Source organism: Saccharomycodes ludwigii, chromosome I, assembly GCF_020623625.1.
Source record: "Saccharomycodes ludwigii strain NBRC 1722 chromosome I, whole genome shotgun sequence".
Lineage (NCBI taxonomy): Eukaryota > Fungi > Ascomycota > Saccharomycetes > Saccharomycodales > Saccharomycodaceae > Saccharomycodes > Saccharomycodes ludwigii.
In genome coordinates this window covers 1,177,206-1,202,201 of record NC_060200.1, presented here as the reverse complement: position 1 = coordinate 1,202,201, position 24,996 = coordinate 1,177,206, and the positions used below count along the sequence as shown (strand labels likewise).

Below are 24,996 nucleotides of genomic sequence, written 5' to 3'. Positions count from 1 at the left end.
TAAAAGTATACAATAGAATTACACACATACATACATATATATGATGAGAAGGTTTATTATTGAATTGTTTTCATACAATAAATATAAATGAAACAAACGACCTAATAATTCAGAACCGCTACTCTGACTCAGTCATTTTATTACGTACTGCTTTTATTTTTTATTTTATTTTATTTTTTTGTTGACCCACTTCACAACTTTTCCATCCTTTCACATAATCTTTTGTATCTTCTTTGTCTTTCTCTTGCCCAGAACTCGTCTCTATAAAGCTCCCATCCTTCTCTGATTTCATTGCTAAAAGCTCTTGGGTTGAGAATTAACTTAACATCGTTTTGTAAATTGGTTTGAAACCATATCTTTCTTTTTTGTAATGTAAAATCCACATGTTTACTTATTTTAATTGCTACCCTTTTAAGCACGTTGTTGTTCCCCTTGGAATCGGTGGCACCGGTAACAATGCCGCTGTTATTATCTGTATCGCTATTCAAAGTATAACTGTCGTTCGCTATTGCCATTAGCTTATTGATGATCGATATGTTTAAACTTAGCAAGATATCAATCAATTTCTCAACTAATATTGTGTTATAAATGAAATGCTGCAATGTGTAATAATTCTTAACCAATTTGGTATTAAATTGCCTCAATCCCTTATTTGTGAAAGAAAAAAACTTTCTAGGTATTACAATAGTTCTTCTATATTCTCCACTCAAATGAAATAGTGCAATAGTTATTAATATAAAACATAAAATAAATTGATAGTAAAAATTAGTATAATTACCAATAATGTATAAATGATAGAATGCAAATCCCGCAAACCCAGTCAATGTACTTAGAAAACATGTGAATTCGTATTTCAATATAACTTGTTGTTTGTATTGTCTTCTTAAATCATCTTCTAATATCAACAAGTTTCTGAATATCATAGAAGATGGTGATATGTCTGATTTTAATATTTTGGTAGAGGTCGTGTTCATTGTAGAGTTGCTTGATATACTGCTTGAACGAGATGTTTTCTTCAAGATGGTTTTATCACTAGCCTCGATGTTGATGGTAATGTTTTCCATTTTTGTATGTTCCCTCTTTTCTCAATAGATTATGGATGGATCTCTGTTATACCGCTTTTTTTATTTTATTTTTTTTTTCTTTTTTTTTTTTTTTTTTTTTTTTTACTAAAGATTTCAAAAGTAATACGTTGTTAATGAATCCATCTGAAGTTAAGAATTAATTATATTAATAATATCTAAGAATACGGAAAATTATGTATAAACAAATGAAATGTTAAAATTTTAATTAAAATAGCTTACCCTCTCACTTTTATTACTAAACAAAAAGTAAAATAATTACCAATTACTGCTTCTTTTACGTATAAATATTTGTAATATATTAATGCATAACTGAATTTCAAATATTAAACGATTAAACACGTTAGATAGTAACGCGCATTATTGCTTCTCGCCTTTTTTTTTTTTTTTTTTCTTTTCTTCTTTTCTTCTTTTCTTCTTTTCTTCTTTTCTTTTAATATAAAAAATCAAACCGCCATTCACATTATGTGAAAATGAATAAACATTAAAAAAAGAAACGGTGAGGAAGAAGAATAGGTGATCCAATCACGTCAACTATAACAAAATGGGTTCTTTTAAAAAATTAAAACTTTCAACTCCGTCAACTGCAGAATTTCAAAGAGGCTCTATTGTTAAAATTAGATTGGAAAATTTTGTTATTTATCAATTTACGGAATTTCATTTATCTCCTAGCTTAAATATGATTATTGGTCCTAACGGTAGCGGTAAATCCACTTTTGTATGTGCTGTTTGTCTAGGTTTGGCTGGTAGACCAGAATTTATAGGCAGGGCGAAAAAAGCACAGGACTATATTCGCAATGGATGCAATTCTTGTAAAATTACCATATATTTAAAAAACAACCCTGAAGTTTTAACTGAATTCCATTCATTGATTAAAGAGTCAGATGATCTCATTGAAATCACAAGGAAAATTTTTAAAAACGAAGGTTCTGGTAATAATAAACAGAAAAATCAATATTTCATTAATGGCATTTCAGTTCCTGAAAATAAAGTAAAAGAAATAATTAACAAACTAAAGATCCAATTAGATAATCTATGTCAATTTTTATCTCAAGAACGTGTTGAAGAGTTTGCTAGGTTGAAAAATGAAAAATTGTTGTATGAAACCATGAGATCTATTGACCCTGATTTAGTCGATATTTTGGAAAAATTAAAAGAAATCGAAGTTTTGGAACAGGAACAACAACAAAAATTAAAGAATAAGTTAAAAAGAAAATCGGAATTGAATGAAAAATTAGAACACTTACAACAGGCTGCACATGCGTTACAATTATACAAGCAAAAATTAGAACAAATTGATTTAAACAGGAAATTAATACCTTTTGTTAAATATAGTGACCTTGAAAAAGCCAAAAATGACGCCAAAAAAGCTATGATTGCTACAAAAGAAGAACATGATGCATTATTAGAACGTTTTGAGCCAGACCGAGAACGTTTGCAAACTTTAAATCAACAGTTAGATCTTCCTATGGCTAAAGTTAATAAATATAAAAAAAAATTTCAGGAAGCACATTCTATGTTAGAAGATTTTGTAACTTCAATTGATAAAAACCAAGAACAAATTAAAACTAAATTAAAACAAATTGAATATTACAATACTCGACATATCAAGCAAAAAGAGGCCATCAAGCAAAAGACATTCGAAAAACATCGTATCACTCAAGAAAGAGACATGATAGAAACAATATCTAATGAGGAAATCGAATCACTTTTACAACAACGCAAACATTTTGGTACTGAAATTAATCAATTGGAATCTCAAAAACTTGATGTTGAAAGAGAAATCAAAAACTATATTAATAATATCAACAAACTAAAAAGCGACATGGTCCGCCTGAAAAGGGATCAAGAATCTAATGACACAATTCATATCTTGAATGACCGCAGTGTCTCTGACAATGTCAAAAATGCTGTCCACTTTTTGCGCGATCATATGGATGAAATGAAAGGCTCCGTTTTAGAACCCCCTGTTATGGCCGTTAGTTCCCAAGATGATATATACGCCAATTATTTAGATTCCATTGTGGATAGATCCACCGCCTTGTCTTTAACAATGGTTGATGCAAGTTGTTATAATAAGTATTCTGACGTGTTTTTGAACAAATTCGGTATTGGTTTAAGACAGTTGGGTAATAAAAAGTTACCTGAACCACAAATTTCTTCTCAAAATTTGAGGTCTAAATATGGGTTTGACGGCTACCTAGACGAATTTTTACAAGGTGACCCCATGGTAATTCAGATGTTGTGTGAACAAAATATGATCAATCAAATCCCCGTTAGTAAAAACGCGTTAAGTAGACAAATGTATGAAAAATTACTAACTGTCAGTCCACAAACTGGCCGTCCGCTGTTTCCTCGAGTAATTGCTGGCGGCACAGTTTATAACTTTAGGGTTTCTAATTATGGTGATAGACAAGTTTTTTCAAATGATTATAACACAAGGCAAACAAATTTTTATAAGGGCAATGTTATTTCTTCCGAACACATTGAATTAAGTCAAAGGAAAATTAATGAAAAAAAACAGAAAGTCATTGCTGTTGAAGGTGAAGTTAAAAAAAGACGACAAACTGTTAATGAATATCAATCAAACATTGTTGAATTGAAGGCTAAGGCTTTGGAGTGTAAAAATGAATACAGCGCTCTGCAGGCAAAAAATAAGCGATGGAATAATTTAAATAATGCAATCCACCAAAAAAGCGCTGAAATCGAAAGAATGACGCAAAATTTAAATAAGGATGCCTCCTCGAAAATCCAAGAATTACAAAATGAGATAAAAGAACATTTGGAAGATACTGTCACTTTACAAAACAGCAAATTTGACACTCTTGAAACCATGGAAAAAATCAAAAAGAGGGCATTGGTGTACTTAGCTAATCGGTGGGAAATTTCCAACAGATTATATTTTGCTAAAGAGCAATTTAGTAACGCGGAACAAGAAATTAATACTTTGGCTGATGAATTCAATGAAAAAAAGGAGATCTACAAAAATTTAAAGAATAATAAAGAGACGAAAGCTTGGAGGAAACAAGTTCAGTCATACTCCGCAGAATTGAACGAAAAATTGAAGGCAATGATCGCAGAATACCAAGAAGAAGACAAATTCGATGAGCGTAATATCAATAATACCATCAATATTTTGCAGGATGAAATCTCCATGTCCAACCATGACAGGTCTGCCGCAAAAGTCTTGAAAGAAGTTGAATTAGAATTGGGGAATTTGGAACAACAAATCCCACAACAGGAACAAGAATTGCAAAATTTGAGAACTAAGCTTAAATCCGGCAAGGACATTTTTGAACCGAGGGCGAGTGAAATTGTATCTAAAATTTCAAAAAGATTTTCCACATTGTTTACTAGTGTTGGTAGTGCTGGCGAAGTGCAATTAGTTAGGGAGAACTCTTTCAGAGACTGGAGAATAGAGATCTTGGTCAAATTTAGAGACAATGTTCCGTTAAAAGTTTTAGACTCCCACACCCAATCTGGTGGCGAAAGAGCGGTTTCCACGGTTTTATATATGATTGCATTGCAAGAGTTCACTACAGCTCCATTTAGGGTTGTTGATGAAATCAATCAAGGTATGGATGCTAATAATGAGAGAATTGTCCATAAAGCAATGGTGGAGAACGCATGTTCTGAAAAAACATCACAATACTTTTTGATTACTCCTAAATTGCTAACAGGATTGTATTACCATCCAAAAATGAGAATACATTGTGTTGTTGCAGGTAGTTGGATTCCAAACCCTTCAAAAGAGCCCGAAAAGGTTCATTTTGGTGAAACTTCCAGTTATGTTTTGTAATTTTTGCTTCCATTCTGTGTATTATTAAATTAAGTCCTATATATCTATGAATTGCTCTAAATAGATTTATTTGGTACAGTTGCATTCAATACTTCCATAAAGAAACATTTTGTTTTATATATATGTTTTTGTTTTACTTGTTTATTTTTCTTTTAATTTTTTTTTTTTTTTTTTTTTTTTTTTTTTCCCTATCTAACGCACATCCTTTTCATAAATATACTTCTAATGAAATATCCCCATAGCAGCCAACAAAAATATAAAATAGATATTTTATCAATATATTTCCAATTTGAAAGGAAAAAAAAAAAAAAAAATAATAAAGAAAAAAGAAAAAAAATGTTGAAACATAAAGCATTATCTAGATTTTACTCTACAAAAAAAATAACAAAATCTATTTTGACAAATAATACAAAATCGATTTTTAGCAAAAAGCCCATCATAGATGTACATCCAAAAACACCTGCAAGAACAAGATTTGCTCCATCACCTACAGGGTTTCTACATATGGGCTCATTGAGAACAGCTTTATATAATTATTTATTGGCAAAAAATACAGGCGGGCAATTTTTACTTAGATTGGAAGATACCGACCAAAATAGATTGGTTAAAGGTGCTGAACAAAATATATACGATTCTTTGAGATGGTGCAATTTGGAATACGACGAGGGACCCGAAAAAAATAATAATACAGAAATGGGACCCTACAGACAGAGTGATCGTAGCAAAATTTACCAGGAACACGCACAGAAATTACTAGATACGGGGCATGCTTATCGTTGTTTTTGTTCAAAGGAGAGGTTAGATGGTCTACGTGAATCCGCTCAAAGACTAAAACCACCAACTACTGTAAGTTACGATCGTAAATGTGCACATCTACATGAAAAAGATATTCAAAATTTGTTAAAGGAGGGAAAAGAATTTACTATTAGGCTTAGATCTCCTGCTAAATACCCTCCATTTGAAGATTTATTGCATGGGAAATTGGACATGCAGCCGCAAGTTAATCCCAGTGAAATTCGGTATGATGATCCGATTTTACTGAAATCAGATGGTTTACCAACATATCACCTAGCCAACGTTGTTGACGATCATATGATGAAAATCACCCATGTCATCAGAGGTGAGGAATGGTTACCATCAACTCCAAAACATATGGCTTTATATGAAGCGTTTGGTTGGAATGCCCCGAAATTTATTCATATTCCGTTATTGACAACTATTGCCGAAAAAAAGTTAAGTAAACGGAAAGGTGATGCAAGTGTTATGGCATTACAAAAAAAGGGTATATTGCCAGAAGCTTTGATAAACTTTAGCGCATTGTTTGGATGGTCACCTCCAAGAAAACTATCTATTGAAAAGCATGACTGTTTTAGTTTAGAAGAGTTGGTGAAGCTGTTCAATTTAAACCATTTGACAAAGGGGAATGCCAAAGTTGACGAAAAAAAATTATTTTTTTTTAATAAACACTATTTAGGACTAAGATTAGACGATCCAATAAAATTCCAGGAAATTGTAGAAGATATTTCTAATTCAATGAACAATAAATATCCCAAGGAGAAAATTGGCGGTGTGTTAAATGTTGTTGGTAAGTCCTTGACGACAATTAATGAGTTTCCTGTTAACTTTTATTATTTTTTTGAAAAGCCCGACTTTGATAGTGAACAAGTTTTACATTTTAAAAAAAACCATGACCTAGAAAAGGTTAAGTTGATTCTCGCAGAGTTTAAACAGTTGGATCTAGAAAATGTTGAACGGATTGTTGATCATTTGGTTAATACTTTAAATGTACCTAAAAAATTAGTATTTGAATCATTAAGATTTGCTCTAGCTGGGTCTATGCCTGGTACTAAATTACCGATTTTAATACAACTCTTGGGTAAACAGGAGGTAATGTTTAGAACACAAGAAGCTTTAGATCATTTATCGTGAACGTGCTGTACATAGTTTTTTTTTTTTTTTTTTTTTTATTTCCCCTTGTATATATCTTGTAGCATGAAACTATGCGTTTTTTCTTTCTTTCTTTGTGGGTGAAATTCATTGAGTAGAATGTTCCGATTGAAAAGTTGTCCGTCGGTATATTAATAGTCCAGTATTTTTTTTGAAACAATGCAATATTATTGCAATACGACTCGCTTTCACCTTTGCCTTCCCCCTTTAAATACATTCCAGAAACTTCTCTAATTTAAATGTTATGATCTACATTTATTTAATATTCAGAATATTAAAATATTAAAAAAAAAAAAAAAAATTGGTCTTAAGCAGAACTTTTTTCAAAAAAACACTTCGTATCTACTTCACTAATCAGATCAAAAATACATCAAATACAAAAAAAAAAAAAAAAATAAAATAAACTTTGCTATGTTTGCCGCAGTTGCAGCAGGAAATCCATTACAATTGTCTGAACAGGTTCCCAATTCAAATGGATTACAACACACAATAATCTTATCATCTACAAAACCAAAACAATATTCACATATAACATTATTTCTATTGCCTAATGTTACATTTCCACCAGATTATGTGGCGACTGTTTACTTTAAACTAAGTCCCAGCGAAGACTTCAGATTATTTGGTTACTTGGCTGCAGAAAAACCAAGTGCTATATTTAAAGTTAAATTGTCTCGAGCAGGTATAAGAAAACCGCAAAGTAGCAATGTTGATGGGATAGGAGAGATCGATATGGATGATGATGATCTTGCAGATTCAACTGACAACAATATTTCTCAGTTATTGATTGGTATCTCCATTGAACCAAGACTGCAAGGTCTAGCTAAAGTTGAGGAACAGAGGAAAATCAATTCAGAAGCTAACCCAGGAGCGGTAGTTTTATCATCAGCAGGAAGAAATCATGCGGCAGGTATACTTTCCGGTAGTAATATCACAACTGCTGGCCAATTGGCCAGAGCATATCCTGCTTTAACTCAAGAATTGGCTGCGAAAATTGTGCAACATGCTTATAATTATTTATCTGGATTTTTGGATGGGCAAGGTAACGTAAGTATGAAAAGATTCGACACTTGGTGGAATAAGTTTAAAACCCGACTATCTAACGATGCCACTTTTTTAGATGAGGTTACTAATGACTAGGGTGACTATGTACTTTTTTTTTCTTTCTTTTATATATCTACTTTCTTTTTATATGAATACCGAGTCAAAAATAATTATAAAGTTTGCATGCATATTTTCTAGTGTCAATTTGAACAACATTAAAAAATGAAAAAAAAAAAAAAAAAAAAAAAAAAAAAAAAAAAAATAATATTTAATTATTTTAATACAAAAACTAAAATTCGTCGTTAAAATTTTTAATTCTATCTGCCAAAGGATTGCCAAATAATAAATGTCTACTTTCAATTAGTTTTTTATTAAACTCATATTGTTCTAAGTCACGCTTTGCTAAATCATCATTCAGAGCTTCCTTTCTTTCTTCAGTTTGTTTGGAAAGCCAATTTAAGAAATCCTTGCTAACCTTAACATTGCTACCGCCTTCTTTTTTAATATTTACTAATGTGTGGAAAAATCTTTTTAAGTGATATTCATCCAATTGGGAATTTTGGATGTTAGTAGAAAACTCGTTGAACCATTGTTGTAAAGTCGGTTCGTTTTTATCATCTTTTCCATTTACACTCCTTTTAACTAGACCTTTCCCTCTGGCATCACTCAGTTCCAAATCAGATAAAATTTCCAATACTCTTAGTTTAATTTGGTTATCAATGTCACCTTTGTAAACCTTTAATAAATTGGTAAACAAATTTGAGCTATTAGAAGCTTTATCAGCAACAGTTTGCAAAACTCCCAAATATCTTTTCAGTACAATAGGATTTTTTTCGAAAATTAAAGAGTTCACTAGTTCGTCCACGTATCTGGGATTGTATATTTGAATAGCAGGAGGATTATTCCTCAAACATCCCGATAATACACGTGCACTAATTTCTTTTACCTTGTCTCCGTACACCTTTGATAGCATGAGCTCAGACAAAACATCCTGTTCATATTTAATAATTTTAGACCCATGTTTATAATCATGTGCATACTCATCTAATTTATCTAGTATTTGAATTATTTTATTCTCTTCATTCTGTTTCATAGCTTCATTTAAATCTCGGAAATCATCGACAAATTCATGAGAAATATCCACCATCTTAGGGTCTGGGATATTTTTCTCAATAATTTTGGTCTCTTTTCTACCTGTATCCATATTTATTCTTATATCTAAACCTTTTGGTACTTGTTGTAGTGGTTTAATTTCTTGCCAATCTGCTAAAGGTTCAAATACTTTGGGATAGCAACTTACCGAATTACAAATTAAATCACCACTATAATACAAATCTGAATTTTCTTTGTCTATGACTGTTTGTTGTCTTTCTATATGCTTATTATGATGGGCTTCTCCCTCTCCAGTTGTAGGTTCTAATGTAATAAGTTGTGGTTCGCCGTGACAAAAAGGGGATATCAATGATAAAAAAAATAAAGTGTGTGATATTTTTCGAAAAAGCGGCATTTACAACAGTTATTCTTGTATTTACTTCAAGTGTATTCGTATGGTTTGTGGTTTGTATTGGGAAAGGGTCAGACAAAACTGTAAAACTGTAAGACTGGCAAAGTTAAAAAAATTTTTTTTTTTTTTTTTTTTTTTTTTTTTTTTTAAACAGAGAGATTTAAAGTTGGTAGAAGGACAGCGATTGATCACACATTTTTTTTTTATTTTGGACCTTATTTCTACTTCTCGTCGGCTTTCATAGTCTAATTTTCATCGGACTATTAAAAAATGGTTTTAAAAAATACAAGTATTGGAAACGCCTGAAGCTTGGTGATAAAAAAAAAAAAAAAGAAAAAAAAAAGTCATTCATGTTATTAATAATATTGTATAAGATAGTAATTAAAAAATTTTATATAATATATCAATTACTTAGCAGTGGCAGCTTCCAAAGCTTCTTTGATGTCTTGCAATAAGTCATCAACGTCTTCAATACCAACAGACAATCTGATTAAGTCGTCGTAAACACCTGAAGCTTCTCTGTGTTCTTTTGGAATACCACCATGAGTCATAACAGCTGGAACCTCCAACAAGGATTCAATACCACCTAAAGATTCGGCAAGAGTAAACAATCTAGTAGAGGAAGAAAACTTGGCAGCAGCTTCTGCGCCCCCTTTGATTCTGAAAGAGATCATACCACCACCCAAGGCATCACGATGCTGTTTTTTGACGATTTCGTAATCTGGATGAGTTGGTAAACCTGGATAGTTAACTGCGATGACTTTGTCACTGGCACTCAAAAGTTCAGCAATTTTTGTAGCACTTAGAGCAGCTTGTGTTACACGCAAATGTAATGTCTTTAAACCTCTGTGGGCCAACCAAGAGTCAAATGGAGATGGGATGGCACCAACTGCATTTTGTAAAAATTGCAATCTCTCGTAAATTGCTTCATTATTAGTGGCCAAAACACCCAAAACAACATCAGAATGACCGTTGATGTACTTAGTTGCGGAATGAACAACAATATCGGCACCCAAAGTTAAAGGGTTACACAAGTAAGGAGATGAGAAAGTATTATCCACAACCACTAAAATGTCTTTATTAATGGTCTTAACTATTTCGCTAACTAATTTGATATCAGTAACTTTTAAAGTTGGATTGGTTGGAGATTCAAGCCAAACCAATTTGGTGTTGTCTTTAATTAACTTTGGTAAATCCTCGATTAAATTGTTGGTGAAATCAGTGTCGACACCATGGTTGTTGGCAACTTGAGTAAAATATCTATGAGTACCACCGTAAACATCACCAATAGAAACAGCATGTGATCCTTGAGGTAAAGATTGCACGACAATGGCAGTAGTGGCGGAACCAGAAGAAAATGCCAAACCATATTTACCCTTTTCTAGAGCAGCAACAGCGTCTTCAAAGTTTTTTCTGTTTGGGTTAGACGATCTAGAATATTCATATGCACCTAAGGGTTCTGCCGGACTAGATTGTTTATAGGTGGTAGATAAAGAAATTGGCTCGATAACAGAGCCATGAATGTCTATGTGAGTACCAGCGTGGATAGCTAAGGTACCAAATTTGTCAGATTCTCTTAAGCCCATGATGTGTTTTGATTATATTTGTCGTTGCTTTGTTTTATTTTTATTTTTACTTTTATTTTTTCCTCGTTTAAACTTATATTGCACGTTTAAGGGAAATTGCTTGGTGAATTATTTGCATTCAAAGTAAATGTTGTTGAATTAATAAGAACGTACAAAACAAGGAAGATGTTAAATTAGACAATTAAGACAGAGAAGCAAAGAAGAAGAAGAAGAAGAAAGAGAATAAAAAAAAAAAAAAAGGAAAATTTATAAAATCAAGAACTTTAATGGGAAAAAGATCCTCTTCTTATATATCATACTAGATTTAGTTTAGAGTAGAATAAATTTCAGAATTAGTAATAAGATTGTTATTGTATTGCTCTTAACCAATATATTTCTATATTTGAATAAGTGTAGACAAATATACGTATAGATCTTATACATGCGTGTGTGTGAAGAAAAATCCGTTGCATGTAAGAACTGTGGTGGTAATTGGTAATATCACGGGTTATTTTATGATAGTGAAAGAAATTCAAAGAAAGCTCTGCACATTCAAAAGCGCTTCTTTTCTGAAAATCATATCAAAAGCTGAATTAAAAATGCCCAAGGGTTATTAGAATGGGATACTGTACGATCGTTTGTAACTTTAAAAAAAAAAAAAAAAAAAAAAAAAAAAAAAATTAGCTTAATAACAATTGATTATGTTATAAGTCTTGTTACTTTTAATTATGGCCGTAGCACCGCTAAATCAGAATATGACGGTCTTATAATAATTATAGGAAAATATTGCTTAAATTGTGTGCAAAGACTTGGTGTGATATTTTATTTGTATCAAAAATGGAAAATGATAATTATAATCATAAGAGCGAAATTATAGATATACAACTGGAGCCCTGCTTACAAATATATATATATATAGAATGACATGCTTAGAAAATTTTTGACACCGCAAGAACGCTCTTTAAAAGTCTTTTATTTTTTACCATTACCGATATTTGTATTCAACTTATTTCGGCCTATTAATGATTAGTTCTTTATCAATTTACACTCTTTCCGTTTTCCATTTTGCTAAGTTAAAGTCCGCTTGTGTAATTTGTCTCCGCTTTATGAAACACGCTCTTACAGACATGGCACCCTAAACGTTTTCAAATTTAATCTCTTATATCTTGGTGTGCACATATAAACATATTCTTAAAAAGAAAAAAATGAGAAGGAAAAATAAGAGTTGCAAAAAGATTATCTCTATTGTCAGGAAAACAAGTGAATTTATTGTGAACATCAAAGAGGAAGGGGGGAAAGGGGAAGAAAGTAAAAATAAAATAGTTATCGCGATAATAAATATAATGAAATTATCTATACAATCGGGAAAATAAACTAATGTATTATTATTAAAAATGAGGAAGATGGAACAAAAAAAGAAAAAAGAAAAAAAAAAGAAAAAAAAAAACTATTTGAATTCTACTCTAAATAATCACTTGTTAATTTCTTTAATCGAATAAGCCGAAACCCATTTCATCATCAGATTCTTCTTCTTCTTCAGCAGCAGCTTCTTCAGCGGCAGCTTCACCAGCGTCAGCAGAAGCAGAAGCAGCAGAAGCTGGAGCAGCAGATGGAACAGAAGCCAATTTTTCATTACCTTCGGTGATCAATTCTTCAACAGATTTACCTTCTAAAGCAGTCAACAAACTGGAAATCTTTTCTTCATCAACATCAATGGCAACGGATTCCAAAACAGATTTGACTTTGTCGGCAGATGGGGTAACACCGGTGGCATTCAATAACAAATAGGCAGCTAAGTACTTCATTTTCTTGTTGTTTGGTTTATTTCAACTCTTTTTTTCTTTTTTTTTTTTTCTTTTTTTTTTTTTAATACAGATGCAAGAATACAATATTCACAACTAGAGAAAAAAAAGAAAAAAAAAGTGGATAGATTAGTTCAGAAAAAATCAAGTTAAATTATTTTGAAAGAGATACATACACAGTACCATAAAATTACTCTGAAAAATTAAGATTAGTTAAAAACACTCCATGGATTTGAAATTATAGTTCGGAAAGCGTAAAATAATCATTAAAGTTTGAGCAATAAATTTAAAATGGAGTACTACGTTTTTTTCAACTTTTCAATTCCATAATATTTGTAAAAGATGTAGCGAACAATTAAATTTCACGGAAAAGTTAAAAAAAAACATTTTTCAGAAAAAAAAAAAAAAAAAAATATATATATATATTTTCCAATTCTTGTTAAATGTAGCAAAGGTACAGATGTTATATGTTTTTTTGTAAAGAAAATATATATTTTGTCACAAATTCCTTTTTTTTTTCAATTCTTTTTTTTTTGCATATTCGGTCTACGCGGTGATCACACGCCTGCGTTCAAATTCTACACGAAGATTTCTTGAACTATTAAAAGGAAAAAAAAAAAAAACAAAAAACAAAAAAAAGTTTTCTCTTTAATTCTGATTTTTACACAGAAAAACTTTTTTTTTTCTTCTTAGTAAACAAGCGTAAGTTTAAAATTTTATGAGCTTTGTATTTTGAAGATTTCTCGTAAAATAGGCAAAGTGTCTAATTTGCAAGTCTCTTTACAATAATTGGTTTTTTTTTAATTTTTTTTTTCTTTCTGTTACGTACTTACATTTTTCCTTTTATTGTTTGGAAAAAATATCTTGACATTACTACTATCCTATTCATTTTTTTTTTTTTTTTTCCCTTTTCTACTAACTGAAATTTGACGTTTCTAAAAGATAGTTTGTTATTATAAACACACAATTTTTGTAATGTTAAATTTGTTCTTATTTTAATCACTATTTATCATCCATTTCTTTGTGAAGCAATAAAACCCCAAGATTACCCAAGAACAGAACACAACATGTCTGACGTTGCTGCCCCAGAAAAGAAGAAGAGAATTTTTAAGACTTACTCTTACAAAGGTGTTGATTTGGAACAAATGTTAACCATGCCAACTGAAGAGTTTGTTAAATTGGCTCCAGCCAGAGTTAGAAGAAGATTCGCTCGTGGTATGTCTTCCAAGCCAGCTGGTTTATTGAAGAAATTGAGGGCTGCTAAATTAGCTGCCGTTGAAAACGAAAAACCCGATGTTGTCAGAACCCACTTAAGAAACATGATTATCGTTCCTGAAATGATTGGCTCTGTTGTTGGTGTTTACAACGGTAAATCTTTTAACCAAGTTGAAATTAAACCAGAAATGGTTGGCCACTATTTGGGCGAATTCTCCATCACCTATACTCCAGTTAGACACGGTAGAGCTGGTGCCACTACTTCTAGTTTCGTTCCATTGAAATAAACAAATTTAGGGACATAACAGTATTTATATATAATATATATCTATGTTAAGATTTAACTTTTAATTGCTTTATTTTATTTTGTTTATTCTACATATAATAATGTCTATTTGTAATGGGGATATTTACAAACAAATGAATTTTTTTTTTTACCATCAATGCATTTGAATAGAGGAAAAATAGGAAGATTATAAGGGCATACTGTTTTTTTTTTTTTTTTTTTTTTTTTTTTGATTTGCAATGTGTATGAAATATCAAACTAGCTTTGTTCCAAGATAGAAAAAAAAATTGAAATTACATCTGTTACTTAGCATGATTATTCATTTTATTTTTATATCGCCCGCTTTCCTTTAATTCTGTATTGTGTCTTGATTTTTAACTTTTTGTTACGTTCTGTTTCATATTTTTCTGTGATCTCCTGTGTGCTCTTTATATATAGTTCTCTATATCTTGTTAATCATGTATCCAAAGATCGTAACACGCAGTGATTAACTATTTATAAGTAAATTCTTGTTGTTATTTTTCAAAAATTTATAAGCAAGCATGTTTCCCAAAAAAATAAAGTAAAAGTGAAATTAAAAAGAACCAAACATGTATACATATATAAATATATATATGTTTATAAACGAATAAATAAAAACCTCTTGTTTTGTTTTTTCTTGCAATCCTCCCGTCATATATATTACTGTATATGGATAGATTGCATATCATCTGGATGAGCGTTTTGCAGCAGATTTCTTTAATATTTCAAAATCATCGAGTATTTCCGTTTCTCTTAGCGGATTTAATTCTGGTGCACCTGGGAATCCACCATAATATTGCCTTAACCCCTTAATATCACTCATGGCATTATTAAATCTCATTCTATCTACAATAACTTCTAATTTATCGACTGGATTATTCTTAAATCTCCAATTGATACCCTCGGCGGCCATATCCTCAGAAATATTTGCATTACTATTTCTGCTATCGTTATCATTGTAATTCAGTTGAGGTATGGCAGGCTGTGTAGCATAACCTGTAATCATGCTTAAAGATTTATTGGCAATTTTTATTGGCACATGGTATTTCAAATCAGGTATTTGTACGTCCATTTCTCTCCTTTCGCTATTAATTTCATACCATTCAGTTGTAGTGTTATTCAACATGGATTCTTTGCCATCGTTAGCTTGTTTATAGAAATTCTGATGAATAGCATATCTAGAAGCCCTAGTTTCCCTATCTATACAATCTAATTTATACTGCTGTTTCAGGTATATTTGTTGAAGCTTTTTGTCACGAATTTCATGTATTTGTGATAGATATTGTTGTAAACTTGGATGTGATCCATCAAGGCACATTTGCAACTCCATCTGCAATTTGGCTAATTTGTTTTCATACAGCTTTTGGCGTAGCGTAGCAAAAGAATTTTCAATTTCTATTATATCTTTGTATGCATTTTGTCTTTTTAATTCCAATCGTTCTTTTCTTAACAGTTCTTGTTCCTGTCTCAGTTCTTCAGTTTCTTCTTCATCCCCTCCTTTTCCATAATTTTCTTTTTGTTCTTCCTCTTCAGCATCATCAGCATTAGTCATATTTTTTTCTTCTTCTTTTTCTTCTTGATTGTGTGATAACTCTTCTCCACCGTTTGATATTATTTTTTGCTTTTTTGTGGGACTATCAGCTGCTTGCTTTTGTTTGTTTTTCAATTCAGATTCTTCAGCTATATTGGTTTGTAATCGATGGTTTATAATGGTTGTAGATCTATTTTCATTAACATTCTCTTGGGGAAATTTTTTATCATTCGTGATTTTGGAAATACCAGAATCTTCATTCAATTCTTGGAAATTACGTTTTTTATTTGAATCTTTTTGTTTTTCAGTTATTATTTTATTATCATTCTTGAGATTATTGTCCTCAAAATGCACTTCTTTTTTATCACTATTACTTTTGTTTGCATTAATACTATTATCTTTATTTTTTTGCTCTTTTTCTTCTTGCCTTTCTTCTTGCCTTTCTTCTTCCTTCTCTTCTTGCCTTTCTTCTTCCTTCTCTTCTTGCCTTTCTTCTTCCTTCTCTTCTTGCCTTTCTTCTTCCTTCTCTTCTTCCTTCTCTTCTTGCCTTTCTTCTTCCTTCTCTTCTTGCCTTTCTTCTTCCTTCTCTTCTTGCCTTTCTTCTTCCTTCTCTTCTTTCTTTTCTTCTTCCTTTTCTTCTTCCTTATCTTCTTTCTTCTCTTTCTCTTGTCCCGTACTGCTATCTTTTGCTAAATCTCTTAACAATGGAACATCTCTGTAATGTATCAGCTCGTCTTCCTTTTCAGTATCTGCATCAGATCCATCCAAGTAAAACTGTGAAATTGAATCACGTGATTCCTTGGAATGATTACCACTAACAAAGGTAATGGCTGAAGTGGTATGTTTGTTATCATTGTTGGTTCTTATATTCGTGTCACAAGTCTCTAGTATTCCAGTGGTAATGTTTTCATTTTGGTTGCTGTCAATATTTGCAGACAGATTCCCAGTTGTTGTTTCAACATTACCACTTGGTTTTTTATCGGTAACTTGAATTTTTCCAGTAACATCGGTATTAGTGTTGTTTTGTTGTTTTTTAACAAAAAATGTATTAGAATCAGTAGTGTCGGCAGAACTAGCATTAAGTGAGTTATTGGTTCTCGTACTAGTGATTGGAACCGGTAAAGTAATTTTAGCATTATCTTTATTGGCTGTTTCTGCAATGGGTAATAATGGAAAATTATCTGCAGTTCCAACGGTGTGAGTGCTCTCTGTAGTGGATGTACCTATAAAGGATAAAGGTGAGGTGACATCATTGTTATCATTGTCACTAGCATGAACATCATTATGAATAGAATTGGTAGTGGCGTCAAAATTATCTATCGTAAAAATATCCTTATCTGGAGATTGTCCCACATTACTTAATTCACTATCTTCATCGCCCCCATCTTCTTCATTTTTATCAGTAGTTTTTACTATTGAATTGTTAGAAGGATTAATCGTCTTTTTTTCTTTATCTAAATTTTCCTGTACTGTTTCAGTAGTCTCTGGTGGATTGACATTCCCAGTTTTTTCAACATTGCTAAGATTTGAAGTTTCCATGTCGATATCAGTTATATTAGTAGTGGGACTATTAACATCTTCTTGTTCTTGTTCTTCACTTGCTTGATTTATTTTATCAGTAGAACCAGCAGTTGAAGAGTCATCGGTGATAAACTTGTTAAATCCATCATTTTTGGTTGGAGAGAGTTCCTGCAATTTAACAGTAGTCATTTTGATCGTAAAAACCAATTTTCTTTTTTTCTTATCTTTTTTTTTTTTTTTCCTTTTTTGTTTCAACTTATTTTTTGAATTAGATTGGATTGGATTAAATTGGATTGAATTGAAATGAAATGAGTCAAATTCAAAGATTTTATTTTTGATTTATTATTTACTATTATTATTGTTGTTGTTGTTGTTGTTGTTTTAATTTATTGCTCTGTATATTTTCTTTATATAATATTTTTTTTTTTGTCTTTTTTTTGTCTTTTTTTTATCTTTTCATTATTGGATATTCTTAATGTTATTAATTAATTGTGTATTTAGGATTTATTTTGATATTTTCAAGTTTTTGTAATAATGAAAATAAATCTATAATTAAAAATACCGCACATGAAAAAAAAAAAAAAAAAAAAAAAAAAAAAAAAAAAAATATTTTCGTGTGTTTTTACTAAAACTAAACTCTTTTGATCCGTTGTCCGTGAAATCATATATCCGCTGTATCATCGGTCAAGTTTTTTTTCCTTTTTTTTTTTCTTTTTTTGAACATTTCTTTTTTTTTTTATTTTTTCCTTTTTCATAAACATTTCTTTTTGTCCGTCGATACTACTTTTAATAATGATTCCAATTGTGTATTAAAAGAATATCTCTGCTTTTTAAATATTACTCTAATTAAAAACTTTTTTTTCGTTATTTATAAGTTATCCTAATAGAAAAATAAAATATACCCAGACAACTATTAAAAAACCTACCACACCATTTTTGGTAATATAATATTAGTGTATATCATTGTGTGTTCTTCTGCCAATTAAATGTCCGCTATTAAAGAATTATTTGGTACTACAACAGCCAATGTAGATAGTCAGAAAAATAAGAATCAAAATATATCAAAATTATTTTCTGCAAATTTGATTTCCACTAATGAACTTATGGATAAAATTTCTAAAGAAAAAAAACAACAACCCACAATCAAAATAGATGAGCAATTAAAAGAAAATGATGATAATGAAGAATCTAAAGAAGACGAAGCTGAATCAGGTGAAATAAAAAATCCAGAAGAAGAAGAAAAAGAAGAAATTAAAGAAAATATTCAAAAGAAAAAGAAAAAGAAACTTTCAGATGAGAATGATAATTTGGAAGGTGAATATATTGCAAAACTAATGAAAAACAACACTGATTTAACTGAGACTGATAATACAGAAAAAGAAGGTAAAGAATCTGATCAGGAAAAGAGTGAAAAAGAAACTGAGTCCAGTGTTTCTACAATTGACCCGGTTACTGAGAAAACTAAAAGAATAGATTTGAAGGAAAAAGAATTAGAAAAAGCTGAAAGAACTTTATTTGTTGGTAATATCCCAATTTCTATTTTGAAAGATAAAAAGTTAGAAAAAAAATTCAAAAAATTCTTTTCTAATTTTGAATTTTTAAACACTAATGAAGGTGATGTGTTGGAGGCAAATGACACCGATAATGCCACAAAATACAAAATCGAAAGTTTTAGATTTAGATCAGTAGCTCTTAATGAACCCTTACCAAGGAAAGTAGCTATATCTCAACTAAAACTAGATGAAAAAAGGGATTCTGTTAACAGTTATATTGTCTATAATTCTCCTAAAATTATAGGTCCGTTATGTAAGTATTTAAATGGTAGTGTCTTTGAAAACCATCACTTGCGTGTTGACTCAGTAAGTCACCCAACCACACATGACAAGAAAAGGTCTGTTTTTGTGGGAAATTTGGATTTTGAAGAAGTGGAAGAAAGTTTATGGAAACATTTCGGTGCTACTAACCATAATTCCAAGCCTTTGAATATAGAATATGTTAGAATTATTAGAGATCCGAAAACAAATATGGGTAAAGGTTTTGCTTATGTACAGTTTAAAGATACAAACGATGTTTCTAAAGCTTTATTATTAAATGGTAAGCCCATATCGAGTACGGTTGCGTCGAAACCACGGGTTTTACGTATTTCAAGATGTAAGAACATGGATAAAAAGGGTAAAAGACAACAAAATACCAATGACATTGCTAACAAAAAGTTAAATAACCAACAAAGGTCAAAATTGGGTAGAGCCAAAAAGATTTTGGGCAAATCAGATAAGGCTACTGCTGGTGGTATTACTATTGAAGGTGAAAGATCCGTGAAAGGGAAAGGTACTCCAGGCAGTATATTGGGTAAGAGAAAAAGAAAGCCGAGATCCAAAGATGGTAGAGCTGCTAAACGTTCTTTGGCCTATAAAAAGAAATTAAACAGTCAAGAATAGGCTTATTATATGGCTTCTGTATATTTATAAAATTCTGAACTATTAGACTTGATACTTATATATATAGGCATCCTTATTGTTATTGTTGTTGTTCTTCAGTATATATATGTATATTTGTTAATGAATGATTACCAATAGCTATATATTCCTTTATGGTGCATGATATCACATTTTTATATAAGTATTTGGATTTGGATATAAATCACTTTTTGAAGTAAAACATTATTTAATAATAACTAATTACGGCAAATTTATGATTTTATTATTAAACTATAAATAAAAAAAAAATTTAAAAAAAAAAAAATTAAAAGAATGAAAAAAAAAAAAAAAAAAAAAAAAGCAAGAACTAATAGATTTAAAACACATTTTTACATTTTTAACTGGAGGAATTATTCATATACCATATAAAATAATCACAAAAACTATTAAAAAATGGAGGTCGCTAAATTGAAATACGAATTAGATAAGTTACAAGATATCATAGAGGAAAGAAACAGATTGATAACTATATTAAATTTAAAACCCTCTAGAAAAGATACAATTAGTTTAAAAAAACAATTAAATATTATACTAAATATTTTTGATGAACTAGATCTATATAACAATGGTGATTATAATATGGCAACAATATCCGAACTGCATAGTATTTACACTAATTTATTAGATATTATTCCTGATAATGATAATGACATTTCCAAATCACTCTATGAATATAAGCTTAAGCATAAGTTAAGCAACGTTATAAATGACACCGATAACAAGGATAATGACACAACTAGTAGCATTTCCTCTTTAACTGATGCAATTAAAGTTAAAAAGGTTAGGTTTAATGAACACGATGAAATCCATAAATATAACACTAATAGCAATAGCGGTTCCAACGCTGAAAATGAAAACATCAATAGGCTTAATTTTGCGCCGTATTCAGATATCCCTGATGAAAACAACGTTAATTATACTAATAACCCCGCCCATCACACAACCGAGGGGAGTTTTTCCATGTTATCAACGAATCGTGAAATTTTTTCTGATCAAAAACAACAGTTACAACAGCAAGATGGTATTCTTGATTCATTACATTCTACAATCAAAAGAACACATCAGATAACATTAGGAATTAATCATGAAGTGGAACTACAAAATAACGAAATAATTCCTGACCTTGAACGAATGGTTGATAGTACAGACAGAAACTTAAAAAATGCTAACGTAAAATTAAATTTTTTCAATAAATTTAATAGCACTAAAGGTTCTTTTTCAAGAGGGTTTATAATATTTTTGTTATTTATCGTGTTATTGATTGTTATAGCAATATGATAATTATACCATAACAAAAACGGAAGTAGGGAATAATAATAGCCATACATGATTTATAATATATAATCTTTATAACACTTAGTAAAAATGGGGGAGAAAGGGGAGACAATTAAGTAAGTAATAGTAATAATATAACATAATAGATCGTATGCACATTCAAGAAACCAATATGCACCAAATGAAAAACTGCTAAATTACCAATCAGACAATAAATAAAATAGAAAAATATCTCGATATATAATATACAAATTCAAAATATGATATAAAAAAATCTTTAAAAGGACAAAAAATAAAAAAAAAAAAAAGGAAAAATCAAAAGAAAATGATTTTTCAGTCAAAATAAAATAAAACACAAGATGTAAAAACAATAACAACAGTCTTTTTTTTAATCCTATCTTGTTTATACCCAGCAACAAGAACAATACGATTCAGCCAGTTAAAAATTTATCAGATAATAATAATAACATGTTTTTATGCAAATAAAAATATATTACCAATGTTTCATAGGTTGTTGTTGTTGTTGTTGTTGTTGTTGTTGTTGTTGTTGTTGTTGTTGAGTATAATATGCATTGTTATACCCATTTACAGCACTGTTAGTATTATTAATTTCTAAATTAGTTGGTATTCCCATTAAAACACCTACATTGTTATTTGTGGTAGAAACATTCATTGTAGGATTGGTAGTGCCAGTATTGGCATTAGCATTGACATTTTTGTTGCTACTACCAGTGTTGGCGCTATTATTATTGCTATTGAAAAACCTAACGGTTTGTTGTTGAGGGATATTACTATTGGCATTACCTATTAAACCATTATTAGGAGTAACATTGTTTAACATCGTAGCATTGCCATTATTAGTAACTCCAGTTGTCGTGTTTGCGTTAAAATATAGTCCGGTGTTATTGCCATTGTTATTATTGTTTGATATTCCAAATATTCTTCTAGCGTTAGTGCTGTTATCGTTAATATCATTGACGGAAGAATTGGCATTGTTTATATTAACATTGGCAGTTGTAGCGTTGATGGCTACAGCATTGCCATTAGTATTACGTGATATACCAGGTGGTAATATTGGGCCCTGTGGCTGCCCATTTGGAAATACCAATCCCATGTTTTGGTGCTGTTGAAGAGGCGAAGTTAATACCTGAGCATTACTATTGTTATTTATGGTGTTATTAGCACCATTAACACCAAATGTTAACGGTTGTTGTCGAGCAAATCCCGCCTCATTGTTTCCTAAGAAAAGGTAGCTATTGTTAGGATTAGTACCATTGGTACTTTGCCTTTGGATAACTGTTTCCTTTAGAAGTGATAAATTCGTCTTTTCAGAGCTATTAGATAAAAAACTCGGTGGAATAGTTCCGTAACTTTGTAAAAATTGGCGTAACAATTGAAACTGCTGGATGGAGTCATTTATACATTGTTGATTCTGTTTGTTTTGATGGTCATGCTGTTGTTTAGGTGACAATGAATGAGAAACATGATGTTGTTGGTTAGGAGAGTGGGATGACCCTTTATGAACATAAAATAAATCCGCATCAGAATATGATTTACATGCATTTAGATATAATACAAAATCTCTCAATTCGCTTAGTCCTAGTAGGATTGGATTACTGTCAGTTGAATAAGTTGCATTTTTGGTGGTATTGTTACTGTTGTTGTTAAGAACAGTCGTAGCATTAAAGCCAGGTCTAAAAGTTTGATTGTTTATTGAAATAGGTTTGGTTATTGGGTTCATATTGTTATTAGGCCCTATATCTAGAAACCCAGTATTTTCCTGAGTACGTAGTAATTGAGCTTTGAATTGTTGTTGTTGTTGTTGTTGTTGTTGTTGTTGTTGAGGAACAAATCCAAATTGTTCGTCCATAGTTGTCTTTTTCTTCTTCTGCTTTTTATTATCGCTATGTTCTCCTAAGTTTATATGTTACTTTTACTCAAGACCTCCTTTATATAAATTTTCGATTCTTTAACACTTGACTTTACCAATCCGTTTTAATTACCTATAGTTTTGTATTCTTCTCTGTTAGTCCTATTTTATTTATCAAAGTAGAACTATCTCAGAGCATGTGGTAAATAAATATTAAAATATAGTCTACAAACGAGGGAGAAATATATTTGTATATTAAAAAAAAAAAATAAAATAAAATAAAAGCATGAAAAAAAAAAATAGTAATAATAATGATATTTGAGACTGTTGGAATATTACATCTTCTCCCCATTGCATTACCCGGAACATAAAAAGCACCGCAAATAAATATTTTTTGTTACCAATTAAACGTAAATTATCATTAATTATGCTTTAATATGTAACTTCTTCTATATGTTATAAATTGAAAAATAAAAATCATTAAAAAGAGACTAAATACTGTTAAGTCAATGTCTTTTCTTCCCTTTTTTTTTCTTTTTTTTTTTTGCAATGAGTAATCCTAATTTCTTGCTATGACCAAAGTTATAAATACATTTTTTTTTTTTTTTTTTTTTATTGTTTGCTATTTAAAGCGTTTTTATCAGTCAATATGCTTACATCTAGTTAGCAACGGTAAGAAAGTGTATTATGTCTCAAGGATAATAATTATTCTTTTCTCATAACATACCAGTAAGTGGAAACAATTATTATTCAAGAAACGCTGTGATAAATAACTTATGCAAGCTAATCCATAATTAACTACAACGAAGCATAAATGGGAAGCTAAAAACTACTACAATTTGGTCTTTGGTGTTGATTGCAGTTGTTTAGGTAATTTAATTTCAAATTCACACCAAATTGGAATATGGTCGCTCGGATGGTCCCCATTTGGCAACCCTAACTGTTTATTCGTATTTAACTCCTCATTGATGCCGTACCCAGTTAATACTTTTGATATTCCAAAATCGTTCTTATCAAACCATATATAATCAAAGATACCCTTTAATTTCCCTGAATAGCACGTATTTATATAAGCATCAGCTGGTATCATATCATACAAACAAGTGTTTAAATATGATCTCATTGGATTCACCAAAGTAAATCCGGATCCCCCTTTGGCATTGCTATTTTCTAAACCAATAATGTTCCCTCTTAAAAATTGTATTACCTTAGAATTTAACTCTGAATTTAAGTCACCTGCAAAGATGGTTTTAATTTGACTATATGTGGCAGCTTCCACTGTTAGATGATATCTAATAATCTGTTGTAATTTTCTCATTAAAATAAGACATTGTGTTAACTTTACTGGATCGTATTTCCAGTATAAATGCGTATTGATAACAATAAAAATTGTATCTGATTCTTTATGTTTTAAAGAAACAAATAACCCCACTTGATTTCTTTCCACCAATATTTTCAATAGTGACTTTTCCCCAATTGCTTCACCTTGAGCATTAGTTAACGTAACTTGATAATTATTTAGATATTCCATTTCCTTGTAATTGAAAATACCCAATATGTCATTTAAATGTATATCATGACAGGTTAAAAACTCAAATTTATCTCTATTATAAAAAATGCCCACACCATCCATTTCTTGGCTAGTTTTTTCCCAATATTTAGGTGGAGGTTTATTTATATAATTTGATCCGTAATTAAATTTGGTACTCATTGTTGGCTTCCAAAAAGCATCATAGTCTTTTAAAGTTAATTCTTGCAAACACATAATATCGGCTTTATATTTATAAAATAGTTCTTCCTCCAATAGCTTGTGTCTATATTGCCAATCTTTATATTGATTTGGAACATATGTGTAAACCTGGGGCCACATATAATATGGAGAAAGTAAATTGTACGATAAAAAGGTAAAAGTAGGGCGAAATAGCAGTAGATTATCATCAGTGGTGTTTGAAATTGAGTTTGCGTTATTAGTTCTATTCATTGTAATGAATTGTGAAGGTTTTAAAGGTGAATTGAGGCGTGACAATGCTAATAACTTGTCAGTCAATGTAGATGCT

General features: G+C 30.6%; 13 protein-coding genes across 13 annotated transcripts; 6 read left to right on the top strand and 7 right to left on the bottom strand.

Annotated features, from left to right (window-relative positions):
• Positions 1-191: 191 nt before the first annotated feature.
• SPO7 (Nem1-Spo7 phosphatase regulatory subunit SPO7) lies at positions 192-1,064 on the bottom strand (the record flags this gene model as incomplete). Its single annotated transcript, XM_046078474.1, has 1 exon — positions 192-1,064. The coding sequence occupies one exon, from the start codon at positions 1,062-1,064 to the stop codon at positions 192-194; it is 873 nt and encodes a 290-aa protein (XP_045936835.1).
• A 562-nt stretch (positions 1,065-1,626) lies between these two features.
• On the top strand, positions 1,627-4,881 carry SMC5 (DNA repair ATPase SMC5; the record flags this gene model as incomplete). The annotated part of the gene is made up of 1 exon (XM_046078475.1): positions 1,627-4,881. The coding sequence occupies one exon, from the start codon at positions 1,627-1,629 to the stop codon at positions 4,879-4,881; it is 3,255 nt and encodes a 1,084-aa protein (XP_045936834.1).
• A 336-nt stretch (positions 4,882-5,217) lies between these two features.
• On the top strand, positions 5,218-6,810 carry MSE1 (glutamate--tRNA ligase MSE1; the record flags this gene model as incomplete). The annotated part of the gene is made up of 1 exon (XM_046078476.1): positions 5,218-6,810. One exon carries the CDS (start codon positions 5,218-5,220, stop codon positions 6,808-6,810), a length of 1,593 nt encoding a protein of 530 aa, XP_045936833.1.
• Positions 6,811-7,239: 429 nt separating this feature from the next.
• On the top strand, positions 7,240-7,968 carry OPI10 (Opi10p; the record flags this gene model as incomplete). Its single annotated transcript, XM_046078477.1, has 1 exon — positions 7,240-7,968. One exon carries the CDS (start codon positions 7,240-7,242, stop codon positions 7,966-7,968), a length of 729 nt encoding a protein of 242 aa, XP_045936832.1.
• A 193-nt stretch (positions 7,969-8,161) lies between these two features.
• On the bottom strand, positions 8,162-9,379 carry SIL1 (Sil1p; the record flags this gene model as incomplete). The annotated part of the gene is made up of 1 exon (XM_046078478.1): positions 8,162-9,379. One exon carries the CDS (start codon positions 9,377-9,379, stop codon positions 8,162-8,164), a length of 1,218 nt encoding a protein of 405 aa, XP_045936831.1.
• Positions 9,380-9,783: 404 nt separating this feature from the next.
• CYS3 (cystathionine gamma-lyase CYS3) lies at positions 9,784-10,962 on the bottom strand (the record flags this gene model as incomplete). Its single annotated transcript, XM_046078479.1, has 1 exon — positions 9,784-10,962. One exon carries the CDS (start codon positions 10,960-10,962, stop codon positions 9,784-9,786), a length of 1,179 nt encoding a protein of 392 aa, XP_045936830.1.
• A 1,466-nt stretch (positions 10,963-12,428) lies between these two features.
• RPP2A (ribosomal protein P2 alpha) lies at positions 12,429-12,746 on the bottom strand (the record flags this gene model as incomplete). Its single annotated transcript, XM_046078480.1, has 1 exon — positions 12,429-12,746. The coding sequence occupies one exon, from the start codon at positions 12,744-12,746 to the stop codon at positions 12,429-12,431; it is 318 nt and encodes a 105-aa protein (XP_045936829.1).
• Positions 12,747-13,810: 1,064 nt separating this feature from the next.
• Positions 13,811-14,245, top strand: RPS15 (40S ribosomal protein uS19; the record flags this gene model as incomplete). The annotated part of the gene is made up of 1 exon (XM_046078481.1): positions 13,811-14,245. One exon carries the CDS (start codon positions 13,811-13,813, stop codon positions 14,243-14,245), a length of 435 nt encoding a protein of 144 aa, XP_045936828.1.
• A 705-nt stretch (positions 14,246-14,950) lies between these two features.
• DEP1 (Rpd3L histone deacetylase complex subunit DEP1) lies at positions 14,951-17,506 on the bottom strand (the record flags this gene model as incomplete). The annotated part of the gene is made up of 1 exon (XM_046078482.1): positions 14,951-17,506. The coding sequence occupies one exon, from the start codon at positions 17,504-17,506 to the stop codon at positions 14,951-14,953; it is 2,556 nt and encodes an 851-aa protein (XP_045936827.1).
• A 797-nt stretch (positions 17,507-18,303) lies between these two features.
• On the top strand, positions 18,304-19,755 carry NOP12 (rRNA-processing protein NOP12; the record flags this gene model as incomplete). Its single annotated transcript, XM_046078483.1, has 1 exon — positions 18,304-19,755. One exon carries the CDS (start codon positions 18,304-18,306, stop codon positions 19,753-19,755), a length of 1,452 nt encoding a protein of 483 aa, XP_045936826.1.
• A 432-nt stretch (positions 19,756-20,187) lies between these two features.
• SYN8 (syntaxin) lies at positions 20,188-21,072 on the top strand (the record flags this gene model as incomplete). Its single annotated transcript, XM_046078484.1, has 1 exon — positions 20,188-21,072. One exon carries the CDS (start codon positions 20,188-20,190, stop codon positions 21,070-21,072), a length of 885 nt encoding a protein of 294 aa, XP_045936825.1.
• A 490-nt stretch (positions 21,073-21,562) lies between these two features.
• Positions 21,563-22,939, bottom strand: SCDLUD_000491 (uncharacterized protein; the record flags this gene model as incomplete). Its single annotated transcript, XM_046076703.1, has 1 exon — positions 21,563-22,939. One exon carries the CDS (start codon positions 22,937-22,939, stop codon positions 21,563-21,565), a length of 1,377 nt encoding a protein of 458 aa, XP_045936824.1.
• An 832-nt stretch (positions 22,940-23,771) lies between these two features.
• Positions 23,772-24,920, bottom strand: NGL1 (RNA exonuclease; the record flags this gene model as incomplete). Its single annotated transcript, XM_046078485.1, has 1 exon — positions 23,772-24,920. One exon carries the CDS (start codon positions 24,918-24,920, stop codon positions 23,772-23,774), a length of 1,149 nt encoding a protein of 382 aa, XP_045936823.1.
• Between the last annotated feature and the right edge of the window lie 76 nt (positions 24,921-24,996).